Here is a 19,821-nt window from a genome sequence, read left to right on the forward strand (position 1 = left end):
ATTGAACTTTGGTTTAACTGGTGGCTAAAGATCGTCTTAGCTCACTGGGAGACATGCAGGATTAGATTCAATAGTTTTATGGGATGTGTGTCTCTGAGAAAAAGGGATTTATGTGATGTTTTATCTCATTCCAGTGAGAAGTTTATTTAATGTATTTCTGCAACCCGATTATGCTCCTATTTTTGTTTATGGATATTGTCCCTCTGTTTTTGGTGGCCAACTGAGAGACCTTTCTGTATGAATTCGGCATGTTCACCTTGTGTTCATGTGGGTTTCTTCATTTCAAAAACATCCATTCTTGGTTTTAGAAATATCCTTAAAATTGCTTTGACCATGTAAGACCAGACTTTTTGTTTGACTTTGATCGAATTGCTGAACAAGACGGAGTTACTCAGAACTGGTTCAAATTAGATAGTTTGAGGCAGACAAACTTCCCCAAACAGATCAATAATAAAACGATTTAAACTGTTACAAATCAGATATCAGCCTGTTAATTGGCCCTCTGTGTAAATGCAATAAAAGTACCCTCATCAGCTGAACAACAGATTTCATTTCAACTGGTTTTAATAGAAACCTTTAATTTCACATGATGAAAAATGTCTTGTGACCCATTTTCTTACCTAATAACTAATGTGTATTTTGTGACTGAAAAAGAGACAATACTTTATAAATAGTTTATAAACATTCGTCAGTATTCATACTACGTTTCCACACTTTTCTTAATGGAAACAAATTGCAATGCTCAAGAGAATTAGAGGTTCAGTACTTGGATAATCGTTATGAAGATCTATGAACAGTTTTACGTCCTTTTGTCACAGGGGGTGTTGAGCAGTGACAGAGATAAAATGTGGTTCTTTTTACCCTCATCAGATTTTTTTTTTTAGAAACTTTGTTCTCTTTGTCTTTGTTTCATTAGACACCAATGAGTGTGAAAGGAGTATATGTGCCCACGCCCGCTCCTGTCGCAACCTGATCGGCGGATACCTGTGTGACTGCCTTCCAGGATGGACGGGGCCAAACTGTGACATCAGTAAGTATAAAAGGATTAGAAAGGAAAAAAACCAACAGGAGGGCAAAAAATTTATAGAAGAGAAAAGTCGTAGTGAAACATGAAGCTGCCCTAAAGCAGCAGATCATTTTATTTCAACTGCAGTTTTTCACAGGGTTTCACTATAACACCGTGAATGTAACTTCCTCTCCTTAGTTTATGTTGACATGTTATTGTAAAAAGCTTCAATCTGTTTGGTTGTACAGTAATGCAACGTCCCTAATTCACATGACCGTGTGTCAGTCTGTTCTGTTTTTACTTTGTATATTGTTTACAGCTTCATAAATATGATAGATATTTTGTCTTTGTGTGACAGATTAATCTAGTTTTTCTGGTATCTCTGATTTCTAGGGAACAGCAGCTGTCAGGGTTTGTGTTTGAATAGCGGACGCTGTGAGGTGAGAGTCCTGGCTGTTTTTCCTTCCTGTGTCTGTCTAATTTGCCTGTAGTCTCTGCATGTCTGACCAGCTTCATTGTCCTCCTCTCACGCCGCCATTTACTCTGTTGTGACATCGTTACTTCCTTTATATGAGTATTCTTCTTTATTTGCTCTGTAAAAAAAAGTTGTCAGACAACTTTGAAAGAAAGAAAATCTTTGTAATAGGCATGTTGGGTATTATTCAGAAAATGCAGCCTTGTTTTGAGATGATTTTCCTTAATTTGAGCTCCATTTATTCTAAAATGGACAAATGTTTTATTGCTTGTCGTTAACCCATGACAGGCCTCCGCTGTTCCTGTCCTGTGCCTTTTTCCTGAAATGCATGTAATAATTGCTCTCTCTGTGTACATTCACATAAATTACATCTACATATTTACTGTCACATATAGGACCAGGTGTCAGGGTCCAGATGCTTGTGTCCACCTGGTTTCTCGGGGAAATATTGCCAAAATGGGCCAAGTCCCTGTGACAGCGCCCCCTGTCTGCATGGAGGGCAGTGCGTGGTGAAGGATGGAAGGACGGCTACCTGCGACTGTCCGATGGGATATTCGGGAATCTTCTGTGAGGTTGGAGAACCATTTATTTAAATGTTCAATATCTCAGATTGAGTGTTGTGTAAAGAGAAAAACTAACAAAGGGAGTTTAATAATGTAAAAGAAAAGGATACAAACAGTACAAAATGAAATATAAAGGACAAATCAAACAATACATTCGGAGGTGGGGGGGGAAATGCACTTGAGATGGCTGAGATGGCTTTGATTAAATCTCGAAGACATAACAAATTGGGTGACTTAACTGTAGTTTTGATTTCATCCTATCAGAGAGACACCTTTATATATACAGTCTGTTAATAACAAAAACTACGCCAGCAGGGGAATTAAAGTCTGAAAAAGTTGTTGAACATTTGGAAAATGTCAGAGACTATTAGATACATAAAGGACATGTAGAAAATAAGTTTAAGAATTGTAGATGAGTAAAGAAGAGTAAATCTTTCCTACACTTCTTATTTTTTGTTCTATTTATTTCAGATAATATTGGATTTGTGTAATCCCAACCCCTGCCAGCAGGGGGTCCAGTGTCACAGCACAGAGGGCAGGTACATGTGTGCCTGTCCTGACGGTTACTATGGTAACGAATGCATGAGCCTCAAAAATCCCTGCATTGGTAAACACTGTCCAGGTAAGAGAATTGTAATGTGTATCTAAAAAAAAAAATGCAGAACCTTTCTGAACTCTGGTCTAATCGTTCCTCGTTGTCTGAAGGTGCCATGTCTGACACCACACACGGGGGCATCAGCTTCTACATGATCCTGGTGGGGGTCTTGGCTTTGGTGACGGTGTGTGGCTGTGCCGCCTGCGCCTTCATCCTCTCTCACTTTCATCGAAAGCGAAAAAAGCGGCAGGCTGTCCCGCAGGAAGAAGGCATCAACAACCAGAGAGAGTTCGTCAACCTCATCAGAAACGTGGACCGTCCCGTGCCCCTCCTGCCCCCCGCCGCCCCTCTCACACACCCTCCGGCTCCTGCCCCTGTATCACGTTGCTACGAGGAGATTGAACTGACCCTGCCGCCCTCCCCGGCTCCTTCACACCCCTCCCCGGCGCTAAAGCCAGCCCACGCCCCCAAACTGGACATCTCAAACCGGGAGAGGGAGAAGTTGAACCGCTTCCACCACACAGACAACCAGGAACTGGAGGTCTGACCTTGTCCTGAATTGTTGAGCCTCTGCGGAGCTTTTCTGACTTTATTTTACGTCCTCTGCACTCTTTTGCTCACAGGACCTCGTCTCCAGTTACTTGCACTGTGCAGTTATGAAAATAGGGTGACCTATCGACAGACACCTGAGGAGCAAAGGCTGCTAATTAGAAAGGTCAATAGTCTTATTGTGTTGTCGTCTTTGAGTTTATTTTTGACAGCTATGAGAGGCAGCAGGTGGATGATGTTGGACTGAAAGACTCATAACTTATAGGGAGACTTCAAAACTTGCCTTGGAGTGCCTGAAATACTTTCAAATAAGTAAACAGAGGGTCATCCTCTGCAGGAGTCCCTCAACATGTTTCCTGATCCATGATGCCATCAGACTGGTGTTCAGACTGAACTCTGACTGACAGACAGACAGTAGAGACCAGTCAATGGATGCCTATTTAACATGTGGTGTGTTTCTGTGTCTGATTGTGTGAGAGTGAAAGAGAGAATGTATATTATGAGTGTATGTTGGGGGGACAAAAGGGCAGAAACATTTTACTTTACAAAAAGAAAACAAAGATGATATACTTGTCATACAACTATACACTGTTGCCTGTATTGTCTCTGTAATACTGCAGTTTGTCAAAATGTATGATTTTTTTCATACGTGCATGTAAAATAGCTTTTTTGTACATAAATATATTGTACATATTGATTCCTTTTTGTACTGTGATTTGGTCGTCACTGTATTACTTTGCTCTGTTTGTCCTGTTTCACTCTTTGGAACAACCAGCACATGTTGATTGTAATAAAAGTGCATTTACCAAATCTGTTTTATGTTTTTTTTTTATTGCCTGTAATCTTAATTAACACTGTGAGGCCTACAGTTCTCTGCTGAAGGGAGTTGTCAGCACCATCACACAGATTAATAACTTGGGTTATTGGAAAAGAGAGTGAAGTGCTTTTCTACCTTTTATAATTGCATAATAATTACATATTTGAGACACTATTACAACCATTCTTTTCATTGTCAATGTCCCAAGCAAGGACCTATAACACTCATTTGTAGTTTTCATTCACTCTAAATGTATAATAATAATAATTTATCATACATTACAATTTAAGTGAACTACGAGCTCAAAGTTTGTCTTTCTAGTGTGCAGGATCAGTTGTCACAGTCCAAACTCTTAATAAACTTCTTAAGTTATTTAAGTGTGTCCCTCTTTACAAATTTATGTTCCCATATAAATACCAAATATGTCTAAATGTTATGGAAATATATAATTTATGCAGAAAGTACCTCACATATTTTCTTATTATTATTTTATGAAATAATGCATTAACAAGAACAAGTTTTGTGAGCATCATGCAGCTTTAAACGTTAAAACAGATTATTTGGAGGATTTTACTTCGACCTTTAAGCAATTTAAAGATATTCTCGATGACATAAACAGTCGATTTAGGTTTAGGGATATAAATTAAAAAATTAAAAATAAAAAAAAAATCAATATTACAAATGAAATAAAACCTATTTAAAAAAAATATATATAATGACTAATAATACTAGTCTTTGTAATGGAGAATTGGATGCTTTTTACTCTTTGTGTTTGTGTCTGCAGTTCAGATGATACAACAAGCTTTCTTGTTCATATAACACTCTGTCAGAAGGCCCACTGGGAAGATATTTCATAGTGGAGCTCGGCCACAATGACTAGGTCAATGGGTCATTTTATACACATGGACTGTCACTATTGCTGTCTTTCTCTCTCTCTATGACACACACTCACAAACAATGATGGTGACGGTGCCAGGAAAAAAACGGAAAACCACCAGGGTGACTTCAGCCCTTCAGAGCGGCTGTGTTGCTCTGAGAAAGTTGTCTGTTGCTGGAAAGTTGTTTCAAAAGTGTTTGAATACTACACAGAATAACACCAACGTGCAGTTTCTGAATTTAATGTGTTTACAATGACTGAAGTCAGGCTTAACAAATACAACTAAATTATATCAAGAACATATCGATACACGGCAGTGTGCATGAGCTCATATCCATTACAGTGATGCACGTGAGATGGTGTTAAAATTATAAAGTGCAAAATGACAGTGTGTGAAAGGAAAGGTTTTGTGATTTGGGGCGGTGTAAAGTGACCACAAGGTCACAGCAGTGACAGTTAATGGACAAATTAATGTGACAAATGTGACCTTCAGCCCATGCAAACAGCAGCCTGGAAATGAACACGGGTTTCCTGTCACCATGCTGGTTAGGAGGAAATGTAGGATGTAGAGTTTACACACAGACATGCACACACAGTGACTCTTTCCACACCTGCTGGGCACTGCAGGATGTCAGACCCATAGATTGGACAGTTTACATTCAGCGAGGCAGGTTGCTGCCCCTCAGTCCATGTTTCATTTCATAACCTGTCTACCTGTTATATCCCAGGTGTTGACAGTGCTGCAACTAATGCTCAGTTTTCAGTTTGTTCCCCTCAGCTCTGATGCATTGACCTGAGAACAATACTAGTCTCACAAAGGAAAATTTTTGTCTTTCTGTCACTTCTTCTTTGAAACAGTCAGACACTTGAAATATGTATTTATCCTGGGACTTCTCTTGACAGCCAGTGAGTACAAATAAAGGCTGATATAAGCAGAAGAAGACCTATTGCATATGAGGATAAAAAAGAGAATCATTTATTATAATTCTGATCATCTAGGTTGAAACGATCAGTATTTCATCTCCAAACAAAGTTTTTGTGCACAGTAATCATTTCAAATGACTGCAATATATTTCATTTCACCAGAATAATTAAAAGGTGGACCTCAAAGTTGCTGCATTTACCCAGCCTTACGGGGACATCTGGTGGCCATAACAGGTACACTAACTGTAAAACCACTGACTATTTTTTTTTAATAACTATATACTACCTTTCTTATAACCAGCGGTGGAAATTAACAGATTGAATACATTTACTAAGTGCTACTTAGTGGCCTACTTTACTTGAGTATTTCCACCATATACTTCCATTTCACTGCATTTTGGAGGGAAATATTATACTTTCTCGTTCACTACATTAATTTGACAGCTTTAGTCACTTTCTGTATGAGCACTTTGACCATTTCACCATTGACCCATTAACATCGGAGTATATTCGCACACGCCGTCCTGGATGTGAAGCTGATAATACAGCGCCCCCTCACAGGCCGAGCCCGGTACTGCAGGCCATCAGGTCTTTTTTTTTGAAGGAGAAGGAGGCGTGTGGCGCTGCTTCACTGACGTCGCCTTCGGCTTCCGAAAACAACCCCAGTTTGTAGAGGAGGCCAGTAAAACAGGTACCCAGTGAAATTGTAGACGTTGCAGCTGTATTTCATATTTTTCTTGGGGTTATGAGGCTGTTATTCAGGCGCTGCTTCTAAACGTCTTTGCAGACCAGACAAGCTAAGCTAAGCTAAGCTAAGCTATGTGCTAACTGGCTAACAGCAGCATTGCATTAAAAAAAAAAAAAAAAAAAAAAAAGGCCCGGGCTTGCAATTTAGGCCCATGTGTGCTAAACAAACTCCTCGATAACTTTGAAAACATTAGGGTTTCGTATCCTGTCAGACCAAAAGCTACACAAGTCGGGCGCAAATTACGTAATAAAATGCACAGTTTCTATGTGATCAGCAGCTCGGGGTGTATTCAGCTTGACAACGTTTATATTGGTTAGTTTGCCAGGTTAGTTTTTTTTTTTTTTTTTTTAGCTGCAGACCGTGTAGCTGCTCTCAGAAACTTAAACACACAAACCAGAGATCAAATGGACAGGTGACACCTGGGTTTACAAAAAAAAAAAAAACAACCATTTGTGTCATTTAATGATACACAAGCAGAGATAATTCACATTGTTAATGTTGTAAATATTAATGTTGAATAAGATTGAAACTGTCAAAATGTGGGTTGTTTCTTAGGATTAGGTTTACATTTGAATGTAATGGCTATAGCTGAGCATATATAAGTACATTTGCTGTATATTTGTGCTTTCTTTGAAGTTGTAAATGTACCTTACATACTCTTGGTTTCTTGAATATACTGTACTGTATATACTGTTTTATATTTAATATTTTTTTACTGCTATTTTATTGCTTTTTTAAAATTCTATTATTATTATCTTATTGATTCTGTATGCTGCTGTAGCGAAACAAATTTCCCCTTGGAGATTATTAAAGTAACTACCTAACCTAACCTACTAAAAAAATTGTGAATTCAGTGCCAGTAAACCCTGTGAGAAATGTATAGATAGTATAGAGAACGGTCTAATCTATTGCCAGTCATATCTACCAGCTTTTGTTTTGTTAAACATTGGTTTGAATGTCTTATCATCAGATCGTCTTTGCTACAGTCGGAGCAGAGTGAATATTTTAGGACACGTTGGTGACTTAAGTCCATAAATGTATACAGAAGCACTCCGTTTAGAAACTGTGTCTGTTTATGTGCGATCTGTATGGAAAATAAATACCAATAAGTGATTAAAACAAACTTGTTTTAACATTTAGTAAGTAAGAGCCATCATGTCTGTTATAGTTGACAACTTATTTACAAGATATCTGTGTGTAATGTAGATTTTCAGAGTCTAAGCCTTGTATTGTTTCGACTTTATGTGCTCGCCGTATCAGAGACAAGTAAAATACTTTGAATGATCAGTAGTTCACAGTATACCGTAGGCATTTTAGTGGGTCAGTAATTTTCCTTGCCCGCTGCTATCTCTATTCAGCTTCAGTTTTGGCATTGTGTTTGCAAATGTGTTGATTGTGGGTTTTGTTCAATTCTGTTGAGGAAGAACTGCTGTAAACTGTCGGATGTTATGATTTCAATATTGATGTGCACGAAATTATGCGGTTTGCGGAAGTTGCGTGCAGTAAATCTATCCGTCGTGCTCTGATGTATGAAACTCAAACATCTTGTTGTCCTCTGTGTAGCAGCCGTGCCCCGCCGCGCCCCCACCCCCAGCGGAGCCGTCATGTGGCAGGAGGCCCGCAAACACGAGCGCAAGCTCCGTGGCATGATGGTAGACTACAAGCGCCGGGGCGAGCGCCGGCGAGAGTACTACGAAAAGATAGTAAGAGACATTGTCATCTAGCGGAGCAGTTTATACCGGCATATTTAAATATTATTACTGCTACAGTGTGTCTCCGTGCCATCGGACTGAGTAAATCTAGTCAAAGTTCAAAGTGCCGGCAGCTTTATTTCTCTCAGTTATTTTTTATTAAAGCTGTCTAATTGCCGCCTAATTTGGACCTGAAGATGAGAGATGAATACGCCAACTTTTACACTTGCAGCGATGTCCTGGACAATAATACAAAATTTGAGAGCAAAGTCTGGATTCCCTTCACAAGACCCTGTAAAGTAGCCACATGAAGCCTGATGTGTCCTACTGGTTTGAATAGAAGATGAAACTAAGAAGTTATAGTGCTTTTTGCAGTCTTATTGCTTTTATGTTATTTTTGCCTTTTGACAGTCTCTTATTTTTCCTTGACAGAAAAAAGATCCGGCTCAGTTTCTTCAGGTTCATGGCAGAGCCTACAAGATCCATCTGGATCCTGCTGTGGCGTTGGCCGCAGAGAGCCCTGTGAACATGTGAGGGATAACACACACGCATACACACACACAAACACAAAACAGATGCAAAACACACACACACAGGACTTGTGGGATCTTGGTGATGAGTTTATAGCTCTTTCCTGTTGTTTTGTCTGAAGGATGCCGTGGCAAGGAGATGCCAACAACATGATTGACAGGTTTGATGTAAGGGCTCACCTGGATTACATTCCCACCTACACCCCTCCACTGCTCAGCACAACGTAAGTTTTGAATTTACTCAGAGCCGTGTTTAACCCCAGAACCTGCCTTTTGGGAATATTTGTTTATGTTAAATTTCTTGCTTTATGGTTATACATGGGACAATTGTTGGGGAATTTACATGATATCTGTCCAAAATATAACGTCATGCATTAGGAGAGAGTGATGTAAAGTAATAATCGGAGAGGTTTTTGTGTTTCTATTCTTTCATTTTGTTGTTTTGGTAGCTCCACTTATCAAAATACATGTTTGCCTTTTGTATAGAACTAATGACTGTACATGTTCATTTGTGTGGTGTTCTCTGCGTTTGTGACTTCTGTAAAGTACTTTGTGTTGCCTTGTTGTTGAAAGGTGCCTTACATTGAAGCTTTAAAGTGGTTTTAATCAGATTTTTCTGTTGATGTAAAATGGGGAAAGAAACTATCAGCATTTAACTTTTCTGTAGTTTATAAATTATCATTTGCCTGAATCAAATACACTCCACAATGCTTTTATTATGTGATTAATGGTTTGATTTATATTGGAACATTTCTCAACAGAATACATCATTAAGGTTCACAAAATTGTTGCATGCATCTCCTACCTCATGAGTTGTAATCATGGACATGGTGGTCAGTAACACCACAACAGTACTTTTAATAGAGTTGTTATTGATGAGACTATCTCTTCAGGCTGAAGCTTTGTTCTCAGTCAAAAGCCCAAACTGCTTGGCCTGGTGGGATTTGAGTGTTCATTGAAGTGGTAAATGTTACAAACGATCCTCTACTATTTGTTTTGTTCAGCACTCCAGAGCAGGAGATGGAGGAGAGGAAATGTAATTACGAACGCTACAGAGGCCTCGTACAAAATGACTTTGCCACAAGTGAGTGTTTCCACATGATTGTAATTTCAAGAACAACAGACGTCAACAGGGAATAACATGCACATTAACCACCGTTAATACATTACTCACATGCACAGTGCTGCACACGTATTCTTAATTTGACTAGTAGTCTGTTAACCTGATCTCAGTGGGTATATTTTGCAGTTGTGTTCTTGAACTCCCTGCTGTCCTCCTACAGTTTCCGAGGAGCAGTGTTTATACCAGATCTACCTGGACGAGCTCTACGGCGGCCTGCCGAAGCCAAATGAGGACGAGAAGAAAAAGTATGCAATTTAAATGTTAAAGTGGTTTGATCATCCCCTGCTGTGCATTTAAATTTACAATTCTTTGTGTTTCTGGTCACTGAATTTAAATTGGCGATGCATTTATAAATCCCTCCTTACAATGTGCAGATTGGCTGAGAAAAAGGCCACCATCGGTTACACATATGAAGACAGCACTGTGACGGAGCCCGACCCCCAGTCAGACAAAGATGAGGAGAATTCAGAGAACAGCGAATCCGAAGAGGACGAGGGCATCCCAGATATTGGTGAGGAAATGTGACGGGCATTAATGAGAATCACACATTTGGGGAGTTAAAACTGCAGAGAAAAACCAAAAAGAAAGCTCTGATGTCAAACGAGATAGGATCCAATGCAGAAATGTGCACCCACATTTAAAAACTGTTTTCAGTTTGTACATCCTTACTAGTTTTGAAGAAAACCGGTGGAGTGTTTTGGTAAGTCCTACTCCTCTTGGATGTTTGAGCTTCACTGTCGAGAACGATTTATGTGCAGAGTTCTGTTTTCAAATTCTTCTGCTGAAAGTGCAAAGCACCCCTGACCTCAGCTGAAATTGGAGATTAAGGTGCGCCAGTGTGAGCAGGATTTTTGACATCACCACAAGGTTTAAAGCCAGAAGCGTGACGTGCACCAACTCTTAGTGAAGTCGGCTATATCTTGGAAAGAGCAGATCAATGTTTTGAAAGGAAAAATTATTGCATAGATTCTGGATTTTTATTTTCCATTTTAACAAGGGAATTCAACTTTTTAATGTCAAAACCACATCAGACACAAATAGAAAACCAGTGAATTTTTATACATCTTAGAGTTTGAACCTGAGGGATCTTCAGAAACTATGTCTGTGTTTAGAGGGGGGGGGGGTTGAAATAATGTGTATAAAGTGTGAGGGTAAGATGTGACATGTTAATGTGTTGAAAAGTTACGTTTCATCTCGTGTGTGAATATATAGATGTGGAGGTCGATGTTGATGAGCTGAACCAGGAACAGGTGTTGGACCTAAACAAAATGGCGACTCCGTATGGGATGGCTGAAGGCGACTTTGTCAGGTAACATGTCAGTGATTACATCATCATGTGAAAGTCAAACAAAGGGGCAATCAAAAGGTTTCTAGATTGTTCCTGTTGCTCAGGAACAGAGCGCAGCGTCGAATGGGAAGCAATAACTTCAGGGAGTGATTCTTCCAAGTTACGTCTCTTGATCAATATCAGCACCGGAGTTACTCGTGTTTTTGTGAGCACTGGTACGTGTGCATTTGCAATTTCACCGTCGACCTGAAACTTGAGCAGATAGTCATATTGTGTGTCATATTTGAAGGGAACAGAAGGAAGTAGCAGGGTGCCAAATCCAGTAAGTAACAGGTGGTGGGGTGTCAGGATAGTGTAGTTATACAAGCAAAAAAACAGTTTCAACACGCTGTGATGGTCACAAGAAGGTGTGTAACACGGGTGCTGATGCTGACCAAGTGATGTAATTTGGGATACTTAATCACAAATGTTATTGCTTCCACCTGCTCCGTGTACATCACTTTGCTACGCTCCCTTTGTGCACAACAAGTACGATATCAGGCCTAATGGCTGATTAATTTGTTATGAATAACAATCCCCTGCTGCGAGAGGATGCAGGTGGGTTTAATGTTTCTTAAAAATATTGTCAGAGTTTGCAAAATTACTTTGTTAGCTACAGAAACGGATGATATCATTGTCATGATGTTGTTGTTGTTTTTTTCATTATTATTGTAAAAAAAAAATATATATATATATATATATATACACTATGCTGCCATGAGGTCTTTAAACCGAAGAGCTTTATTTTCAATTAATAGGTGGTGCAACCACATAAAACACTGATGCCATTTAGTTCAGGGACATTTGTTCATTTTCCTTATCAAACCTACTTCCAGTTTTTGGAGAGTCACTTCATGTTTTGAAAATATTACTGACCGTGCTCATGAATGTGGTTCCATGTTCACCCTGCTGTTATTACAGATGTGTGTATTAATGTAATGCTGTGATTATGTTACCTGTTTGTCAGGATGTTGAGGAAAGACAAGGAGGAAGTGGAGGCCATCAAACATGCCAAAGCTTTGGAAGCGGAGAAGGCCATGTACTCGGTAAGATTATATCCAGGGAGGACATTGTTGGTGTGTGTTTTCTTTACAGTTTTGTAATGGATGTATGCTTCATCGTCTCAGGGCCGCCGCTCTCGCAGACAGAGGAGGGAGTTCAGAGAGAAGAGGCTAAAAGGTCGACAGATCAGCCCACCAAGGTAAATTCATGTTGTTTTTAGAGTTGTTGTTTTTTTTCCTTCATTAAGAATCCAATTGTATTAACATGCTTATCTTATGTTACTTACTCACTATTTCAGCTATGCCAGGAGAGACAGTCCAACATATGATCCATATAAACGGTAAGTTAACCCGCTGTTTTTTGTTGTTGTTGTTTTTTTCCTTTTCGTGATTCGTTGTGTCCGTGTTTGTATTACAACTGTCTTTTCGGATCTCTTTCAGGCCAGAGTCAGAATCCAGCTCTGAGTCGCGGTCCCGCTCTCGTTCTCCCGGTCCGGAGAAGATCACCTTCATCACCAGCTTCGGCGGCAGTGACGAGGAAGCTGCGGCAGCGACACAAACAGCTGCTCCTCACTCTGGCCACACCCCCTCCAATTCGCAGCACTCTTCAGGTCATAGCAGGGGCTCCCGGTCGGTAACTTTCCCTCTTCCTGGTTTTTTTCTTTGGTTGTTTTCCTCCTTCAGTCACGATGTTCATTTAAATGACCACATATTATGGCAATGCAAGTATAGCCAAAGCACTGGAATCTGCCTGGCTAATATGAAATTAATAGTACAAATTAATAATTTAAGAAAATGTTATATATATTTGTCCTTTAAAAAAAGCAGAAATATTCTAAAGATAGGTTAGGTGCTGGGGTCGTATTGGTACTAAAACTTTGTGTCTGTGTTCATTTAGGAGACGAAGGTCATCGTCCAGTCCCTCCCCTTCCTCCTCCTCCCACTCTTCATCTCAGTCCTCCTCTCGCTCATCTTCTCGCTCACGGCGCGCCCGACGAGGACGTGGAGGAAGGGACGGGCGGCGGTCCCGGAGTCGCTCCCGGTCGAGGCGGCGTTCCAGATCTCACTCTAGAGGAAGAGGAGGGAACGGAGGAGGCGGATCCTGGAGGAGACGTGACAGGACTCGATCACGGTCCCGAGACCGGGAGCGAGACCGGGACAGAGACCGGGACAGGAGACGATACTCGGCACGCAAACGAACGAGGTTGGATTGATCTCCCAGCAGCGCCGCAGTTACTGTTTCACAACAAACATCAGTGACCGAAGCCCTTCTCTTTCGTGTCAGGTCCCGCTCCAGCTCACGGCAGGGCGGCAGCTCGAGACGAAGGGGTCGGAGCAGCGGAGGACACCGTCGGGGAGACAGCGGCAGCCGCAGTCCCTCTCTGTCTCCCAGCCGCCCACACCACAGTCCCTCCCCTGCTCACAGAGGGGGCCAGCCTCCTCCCACCACCGTCTCTGACAAGCTAAGAAAGTAAGAAGTCCGAGTGAGCCTTACCACAGGGAGGCGGGAATTCACACTATTTAACAGACACGCGTGGGAATATAGAAAAAATATCTTGTATAAGTTTTATGTAGGATGTTTTCAAACAAACTTTGTACCAGTCACAATGTAAACACACATCCTGACTATTTGAGTAAAAACGTTACAAATTTGACTTTAATGATTATTATTTATGTTTTGATAAAATACTAAAGAGTGGTAGAATATATCATGCATACCAGTGGTGGTTCCCAACCTGTTGATCTGGAACTCTCCGGGGGTCAGAGGGTAAACCTGAGGGGTCCCAAGATGATGGACAGAAAGAAATATGAAATATTATTATATGTTTCTAATATTTACAAGTATTATAATCTAATATACACTGGAATCACATTGACGTCGGAGACCTGTAAAAAGTTTAACGCTTTTTGTTGCTTCAGTTCAATGGCTCATCAGACAAAAAGTGTGTTGTAAACTGGACAATGAAGTCCTTCATTCGATTGCTCTCTCGCCAGCATGTTAGCGTGTTTATTATACTCTCTCTTCCAATTTATCCAAAACATTGCGAGGTCATTTATTGTAACTTTTAAGAGGGTTATGGATGTTTTAGACCCTTCTGAGGAGAGTAATCATAAATCAATAACAGTAGTGCTGTGACATCAGACCATAATAAATCATAAAACGGTCAGCTTTAACGTCATGAAGTCAGAACAACCTGTTAAGACCAATTTTATCTCATTTTTGTTAAAGCTTTATTTACCCCTCAGCGTTGAAATGTGTTACAAAGTCCATATTTATTTGAGGATGTCTTTATCACCTCAGCTTGTACTTTTTCTTCTCTCCTCTCTCCAGGCCTGACACTGCGGGTGGTAAAGAGACGGGAGCTGCCAAAGTCAGTAAGAATTTGATCTAGCTGGGTTTCTTGCTAAAGCCTACGCCTCCCTCATCCCTGACAGGCTGACATGGTTGTCCATCAGACTGGGATGTAGGAGCCATTGTTGCCCACAGAGCAGAAAATGATTTTTTTACTTTACCCCCCCCCCCCCCTCCAAAAAAAAAAAGTGGACATGCACTGCCATGACAGTATTCTCTCTAACTCTGACAAATGACAGAATTAATGCCGCCATTTCTTTGTGACGTGAACATTCAGGAACTCTTTATTTACTGTCTTCATGGTGCTTCTAGTCTGGCTGGTGAATGTTTGTATGCTGTTCCTCTACGTGTGTGTGAGAGAGTGCATTGTCTTTCTATATCTGTTCGTAGTCTCAGATGCACTGCAGCGTGTCATCAGTGGCCCCGAGAGGAAGACGACGACCTCTTTCTCTTATCACCATTTGTCTCATTACAACTTATGAATCGGTGTTGGCCAGGGGACAGAAGGCGTCCCATCAGTCTTGAATGAAAAATAAGACGTGCGCTCTCGACAGTAATATCTGAGCTTGTTTTAACCCGCAGTAGCGCTCGCTCTGCCTCTTCAAGTGAAACGTTTAATGTCTTAACAAACAGTTTAAAGATTCGGGGTGAGAGTTAAAGAAATAGTTTTTTTTTGTTTTTTTTTTCAAAATAGACATTTTGGGAACTTTTTGACCCTCCTTTTCTTCTCGCACCATTTCCTGGAAAAGACTAAAAATGGTTTGAATACATTCCAACAGTGAAACACAGAGGAGACGTTCCGTTGTGAATTTCTGCTGAACTCGCCTGCAGTGTTGTGACCTGCAGTTTTTCTTGCCTGGCCAGGTGTGACTAGCCCAGCGAAGGGTGTGTCGGTGACTAAACACCACTGGCTCTTTCTGAACTTTCTAAACTCATGGCACCTGAATTTGCTCTTCCTTTACTTTATGCCCCCCCCCCCCCACCCCCACCCCTCACCCCCCTCTCCTTCTTCAGCCGTCCTCCTCCCTTTTATCTCCCTGACAGTGTTCGTATGTATAAATATGGATCCTGCCCGACAGCAGCAGTTTGCCTCTGTCCCACACACACACACACACACACACACACACACACACACACACACACACACACACACACACACACACACACACACACACACACACACACACAGCCCGTGTGCCTGTAGATTCAACAAACATCACTTGTTTGTCGCCTTTTATCTCCACCAGCTACTGTACATGAAGGTGATAGTATGGAATTTGTATAACAGCACGGTACCTTTGATCTTGCAGACACACAAACATTCACAGACACCTGTGTCCGGCTGTGAACGGTAGTGCTAACACATCTGTGTCATCTGCAGAGCAAGATGACGCCACAGGAGCGGCTAAAACTACGAATGCAGAAGGCGCTCAACAAGCAGTGTGAGTACAGCCGAGCGGAGCGCCTTCGTTTGTGCTTTGGTTTGTGTCACGGGAAAGACCTTTTCACTGTGAACACATTCAGATGTAGCCCAGATACATTTGGTCCGATTATGCAAATTGTAAAGATTAAAAATACGATTACTTGTGTTTTTTTTGTTTGTTTGTCTGACCTGCAGCCAAGGCGGATAAAAAAGCAGCACAGGTGAAAATCCAGCTTCAGGAACACAAACGGCAGGTGTGTTTGTGTGTTTTTCTGTGTTTGTAGTTGGCTCTCTCATCCTCCATTTTCCCTCATTGCTGTTTGTTTATTTTACAGGAACGAGAAGGAGAACTTCGCGCAATGGCACGCAAGATACGCATGAAGTAAGGCTGTGTGTGTGTGTGTGTGCGTGTGCGTGCGCGCGGGTGGAGTGTTTGGCGTTTGTGTGTTGCAACTGTCTGACCCTGAGGCTCTGCATTTAGGGAGCGCGAGCGCCGTGAGAAAGAGAGGGACGAATGGGAGAGACAGTACGGGCGGCAGAGCCACTCGCCGTCTCCTTCCAAATATGGTGAGACTTCAGTGTTTCAAGCGCCCACAGCCGTATGGATCTAATGTAATGACGATAATAATTTGGTTTAGTGAACATGCTGCGTTTATTCCGAGTGCAGTCATGCATCCACACACACACACACACACACAGACGTAACCAAAATATTCAATCAGCTGAGCCTCTGTCTGATTCTCTGCCACCAGTTTCTGCTCTGACAGTTTTATTGGCTTTAAGATGTTTCAGCATGCAATTGTTTTGATCGTGTCTCTGTGTCCTCTGTCCCTCAGGCCGGGAATCCAACTCGCACAGAAGGTATGTGAGAGAAGCCGCAACAATCTGAGCAGCTCCAGTGTAGCTGAGTGAATTATGTCTTTGTTCCACATTAACACAAAGGCTCATCACAATACCCGCAGACACAATACTGAGGCTACTTCTACATTAGTCTTGAGACGGCAGGGGCCAAGTGAGGAAAAAGTTAGAAGAAACATATTCTCCCAATCTATTAATTCCTGAAACCAAACCCAAACTTTATGTGCAGGTAAACTATTCCTCAGCTACAGAACCACTCACAGCGCACTTCACGTGGAATAACTTACTTGTACCGGGATCTGCTATCCCTTTCTTCTGAAAACAGACTCCATTTTTGGTGTCATGGAGATGATCTACTGAAGTCAGATCTGGTGACTGCGGAGGCCACTGATTCGAGTTCACGAAACATGACCTTTCCTTCATCGTGTTCTAAGCAGCCATTAGAAGAAGGTCAACTGTGGGCCTAAAGAGATTCAGATGGTCAGCAACAATACGCAGACAGGCCGTGATTTTCACACCATGATTGATGGGTATTAATGGGGCCCAAAGTGTGAGAAGAAAACATTCCTCACACCCCGTGACACCACCACCACCAGCAGCAGCAGCAGCAGCAGCCTGGACAGATGACACGAGGCAACTGCTCAGTTTTGGTGCCTCTGCGGCCTTCTGTTTTCAGTAAGAGGGGAACCCGACCTGGTGTTCTGCTGCCGGAGCCAATCCGCCACTCTTTCTTTCGTTTTTTTTCACGCCACTCTTGAGTAAACGGAGTAAATATCCCAGGAGAGCAGCAGGCTCAGAAATACTCAAACCAGCCAGTTTGGCATCAACAATCACGTGACGGACATTCTGATGTTTGATGTGAACTTGAACTGAAGCTCCTGAACTGTCGCGGCACCGCTGCCTCACGATTGGCTGATTGGATAATGGCATGAACGAGCAGGCGTTCCTAATGAAGTGCTCAGTGAGTGTACTTCTAATTTGTACAGCATAAGGTCATTTGCCGAAGACACGTTTAGAAATGCGTTGAGTCTATCACAGTTTTAGGTCTCAAACAATTCCCCAACCAGTTTTAAATATCATATCGTATCTATATTTTTGATCAAATTCCCTAACATTTTCATGATGAAACAAATCTTTGCCTTTCCTGTAATGCAGTTTCTTAAATCTATTGCCTTACACGTAGGCCAGCTTTGTCAAATGCGGTATGGACATATCGGCCAATATATTGATCCAGACAATTTTCTTTACCGTCTAGATTAAATACAGCTGTGATTCCAGTCCAGCTCGTTAAAATCATGGCTGGACTAATAACCACAAAATGATATTTATTGAGGCTCAGTCTATCATTGACTTGTAGAGTAACTCGACAGCTTAACCATCAAATGTGTTTGGTGTCAAAGTGTTTACGAACGTAAACCAACTCCCCCCCCCCCCCAAAAAAAAAAAAAAAACTAAGATTGTGTTATTAAATCATAAACATGCCTACTTTAGTTTGCACATGTGCTTAGAAGTAATGAATTATCCACTTTTGCACATAATAACTATTTACTTTATATGTATTAGTAAAATTACAGATACCACAGTTAAAATTCAATATAAATATGATGTTGGTTGTTTTTTTTTGGGCTGACTTGTTTTTCCCAGGAGGTCACGGTCTCGGTCGCGGAGTCCATACAGCCGACACTGAACTGACGGGTGGGAAACGGGACGCATCCCGCAGAACCTTCAGTACATTAGCTCGTCAGTGGGACATTGTCCAACAAACGCCTAATACATGGAAATACGAAGTCCTGGAGCGACTGGCTAACAATCCACACCTTGAACACGTTTGTTCTCTGGTGCTGGTCATGTATACCGGGTCAAACATCTGCGATAGATTCACTAATCACACAGCTGATGGGCTCAGCCACGCTGAGTTTCGTCTGCCCCTTTCATTTCTGCCTCATCTTATAAAGACGGTCCCGTTCAGTTTCTTCACTTCTGCATGTTCCCTCTCTTTTTTTTTTTGTATTTCCCTCCCGGACAGCTCTTCTCTGTGTGGAGACATTCGTAAGTAACACTAAGCAATACCTGAAGTTTTACCTTATAATCTTCCTCACGTCAAGATGCTCTCCCACACTCTCCCACACTCTTCCACTCTTGCGAAATAGGAAATACTCAAACTAAAGGACCATTTTAAAGGACATGAACCGGTGTACACAATGGTCATACACGTCCATTAGAAACTTCTCCGTGAAAGCCGATAAATTCAAAGTTCATGCATTCATTAAAACAAATAACCGATTGCTCTTTTTGTACTCCGTCTTCAGCCAGCCGGTTAATAACAGCAAACACCTCTTATTTTTTAATTTTTTTTTCGTTAGCGGTAATGTGAAATGTTAAATACAAATAAAACTTCCTTTGAAATTATTTGCTGGGTTTCTGTTTTTCCTGTTCACAATCGTTTTTGATACACATTATACATGAAGAAATATTAACTGAAATCTTAATGGAGTGCCTTGAATAGTACATCAAATACTGATCACAAGAAGGAGTACATGATATGAATGAGACCTTTATTGCCCCCGGGGGAATTTGCTTTGCACAAAGAGCATCAACAACAACCACACATGACAACACATAATCTGACGTAAAACACAAACATGACGCAAGAAAGCGGCAAAGTGTAAATATTTTTGGTGAGATTATTTCGTGTGAAGTTTTTTTTTTTAAGGCATGCAGGTCGTTATTTATATCAGTAGGAGGCGACATATCAGCGTTTCACTGCCGCTTCTCGTTTCTGAGTCGTTCTCTTAACTTTTTAGGTGCTTTTCTCTGTTTTCTTCATTTTAATGAGGATTTAACAGACCCAGGTGGTCAAGAAGGAAAGGAGAAATGAATGTTACTCTGGTTCCGGTTTGGTTTAGGCGACACCTGTGGGCAACAAGCGAGGCGGTTCCTCTGAGCTGCTGAGGAGGAACT

The 19,821-nt window shown here is 41.3% G+C and overlaps 2 protein-coding genes across 3 annotated transcripts in view; both read left to right on the top strand.

The window, feature by feature from the left end:
• LOC138625446 (protein jagged-1b) overlaps positions 1-3,978 on the top strand; it is a 44,642-nt gene extending 40,664 nt beyond the window's left edge. The window contains exons 10-14 of the mRNA XM_069706376.1: positions 917-1,030; positions 1,400-1,446; positions 1,877-2,053; positions 2,516-2,666; positions 2,750-3,978. Of these exons, the coding sequence (XP_069562477.1) occupies positions 917-1,030; positions 1,400-1,446; positions 1,877-2,053; positions 2,516-2,666; positions 2,750-3,186 (926 nt within the window). The 3' untranslated portion in view covers positions 3,187-3,978. The remainder of the gene's footprint in view (positions 1-916; positions 1,031-1,399; positions 1,447-1,876; positions 2,054-2,515; positions 2,667-2,749) is intronic.
• Positions 3,979-6,396: 2,418 nt separating this feature from the next.
• clasrp (CLK4-associating serine/arginine rich protein) lies at positions 6,397-19,243 on the top strand. 2 transcript variants are annotated; one of them, XM_069706357.1, is made up of 21 exons: positions 6,397-6,497; positions 8,118-8,257; positions 8,678-8,775; positions 8,898-8,999; positions 9,780-9,859; positions 10,059-10,143; positions 10,273-10,409; positions 11,111-11,207; positions 12,193-12,271; positions 12,353-12,426; positions 12,526-12,567; positions 12,668-12,856; positions 13,125-13,430; positions 13,512-13,697; positions 14,559-14,598; positions 15,961-16,021; positions 16,198-16,256; positions 16,338-16,384; positions 16,484-16,569; positions 16,839-16,863; positions 18,505-19,243. In XM_069706357.1, exons 2-21 carry the CDS (start codon positions 8,159-8,161, stop codon positions 18,545-18,547), a joined length of 1,935 nt encoding a protein of 644 aa, XP_069562458.1. In that variant the 5' UTR covers positions 6,397-6,497; positions 8,118-8,158; the 3' UTR covers positions 18,548-19,243. The 2 variants fall into 2 exon arrangements, with proteins under 2 accessions (XP_069562458.1, XP_069562459.1); XM_069706358.1 differs by lacking the exons at positions 16,484-16,569; positions 16,839-16,863; positions 18,505-19,243 and having other exon boundaries at positions 14,559-14,602.
• Positions 19,244-19,821: the final 578 nt, after the last annotated feature.

This window comes from Brachyistius frenatus, unplaced genomic scaffold (assembly GCF_029030835.1).
Source record: "Brachyistius frenatus isolate BFR_SWC_R1_liver_20210118 unplaced genomic scaffold, ASM2903083v1 Contig_62, whole genome shotgun sequence".
Taxonomy (NCBI): domain Eukaryota; kingdom Metazoa; phylum Chordata; class Actinopteri; family Embiotocidae; genus Brachyistius; species Brachyistius frenatus.

What these genes read in the sequence shown, in the direction of transcription:
- clasrp (XM_069706357.1), top strand. Translation starts at nt 8,159, where the DNA reads ATGTGGCAGGAGGCCCGCAAACACGAGCGCAAGCTCCGTGGCATGATG. An exon ending in GCTGAAGGCGACTTTGTCAG is followed by an intron (nt 11,208 to 12,192) that starts GTAACATGTCAG and finishes CCTGTTTGTCAG; the next exon opens with GATGTTGAGGAAAGACAAGG. An exon ending in GAAGGCGCTCAACAAGCAGT is followed by an intron (nt 16,022 to 16,197) that starts GTGAGTACAGCC and finishes TCTGACCTGCAG; the next exon opens with CCAAGGCGGATAAAAAAGCA.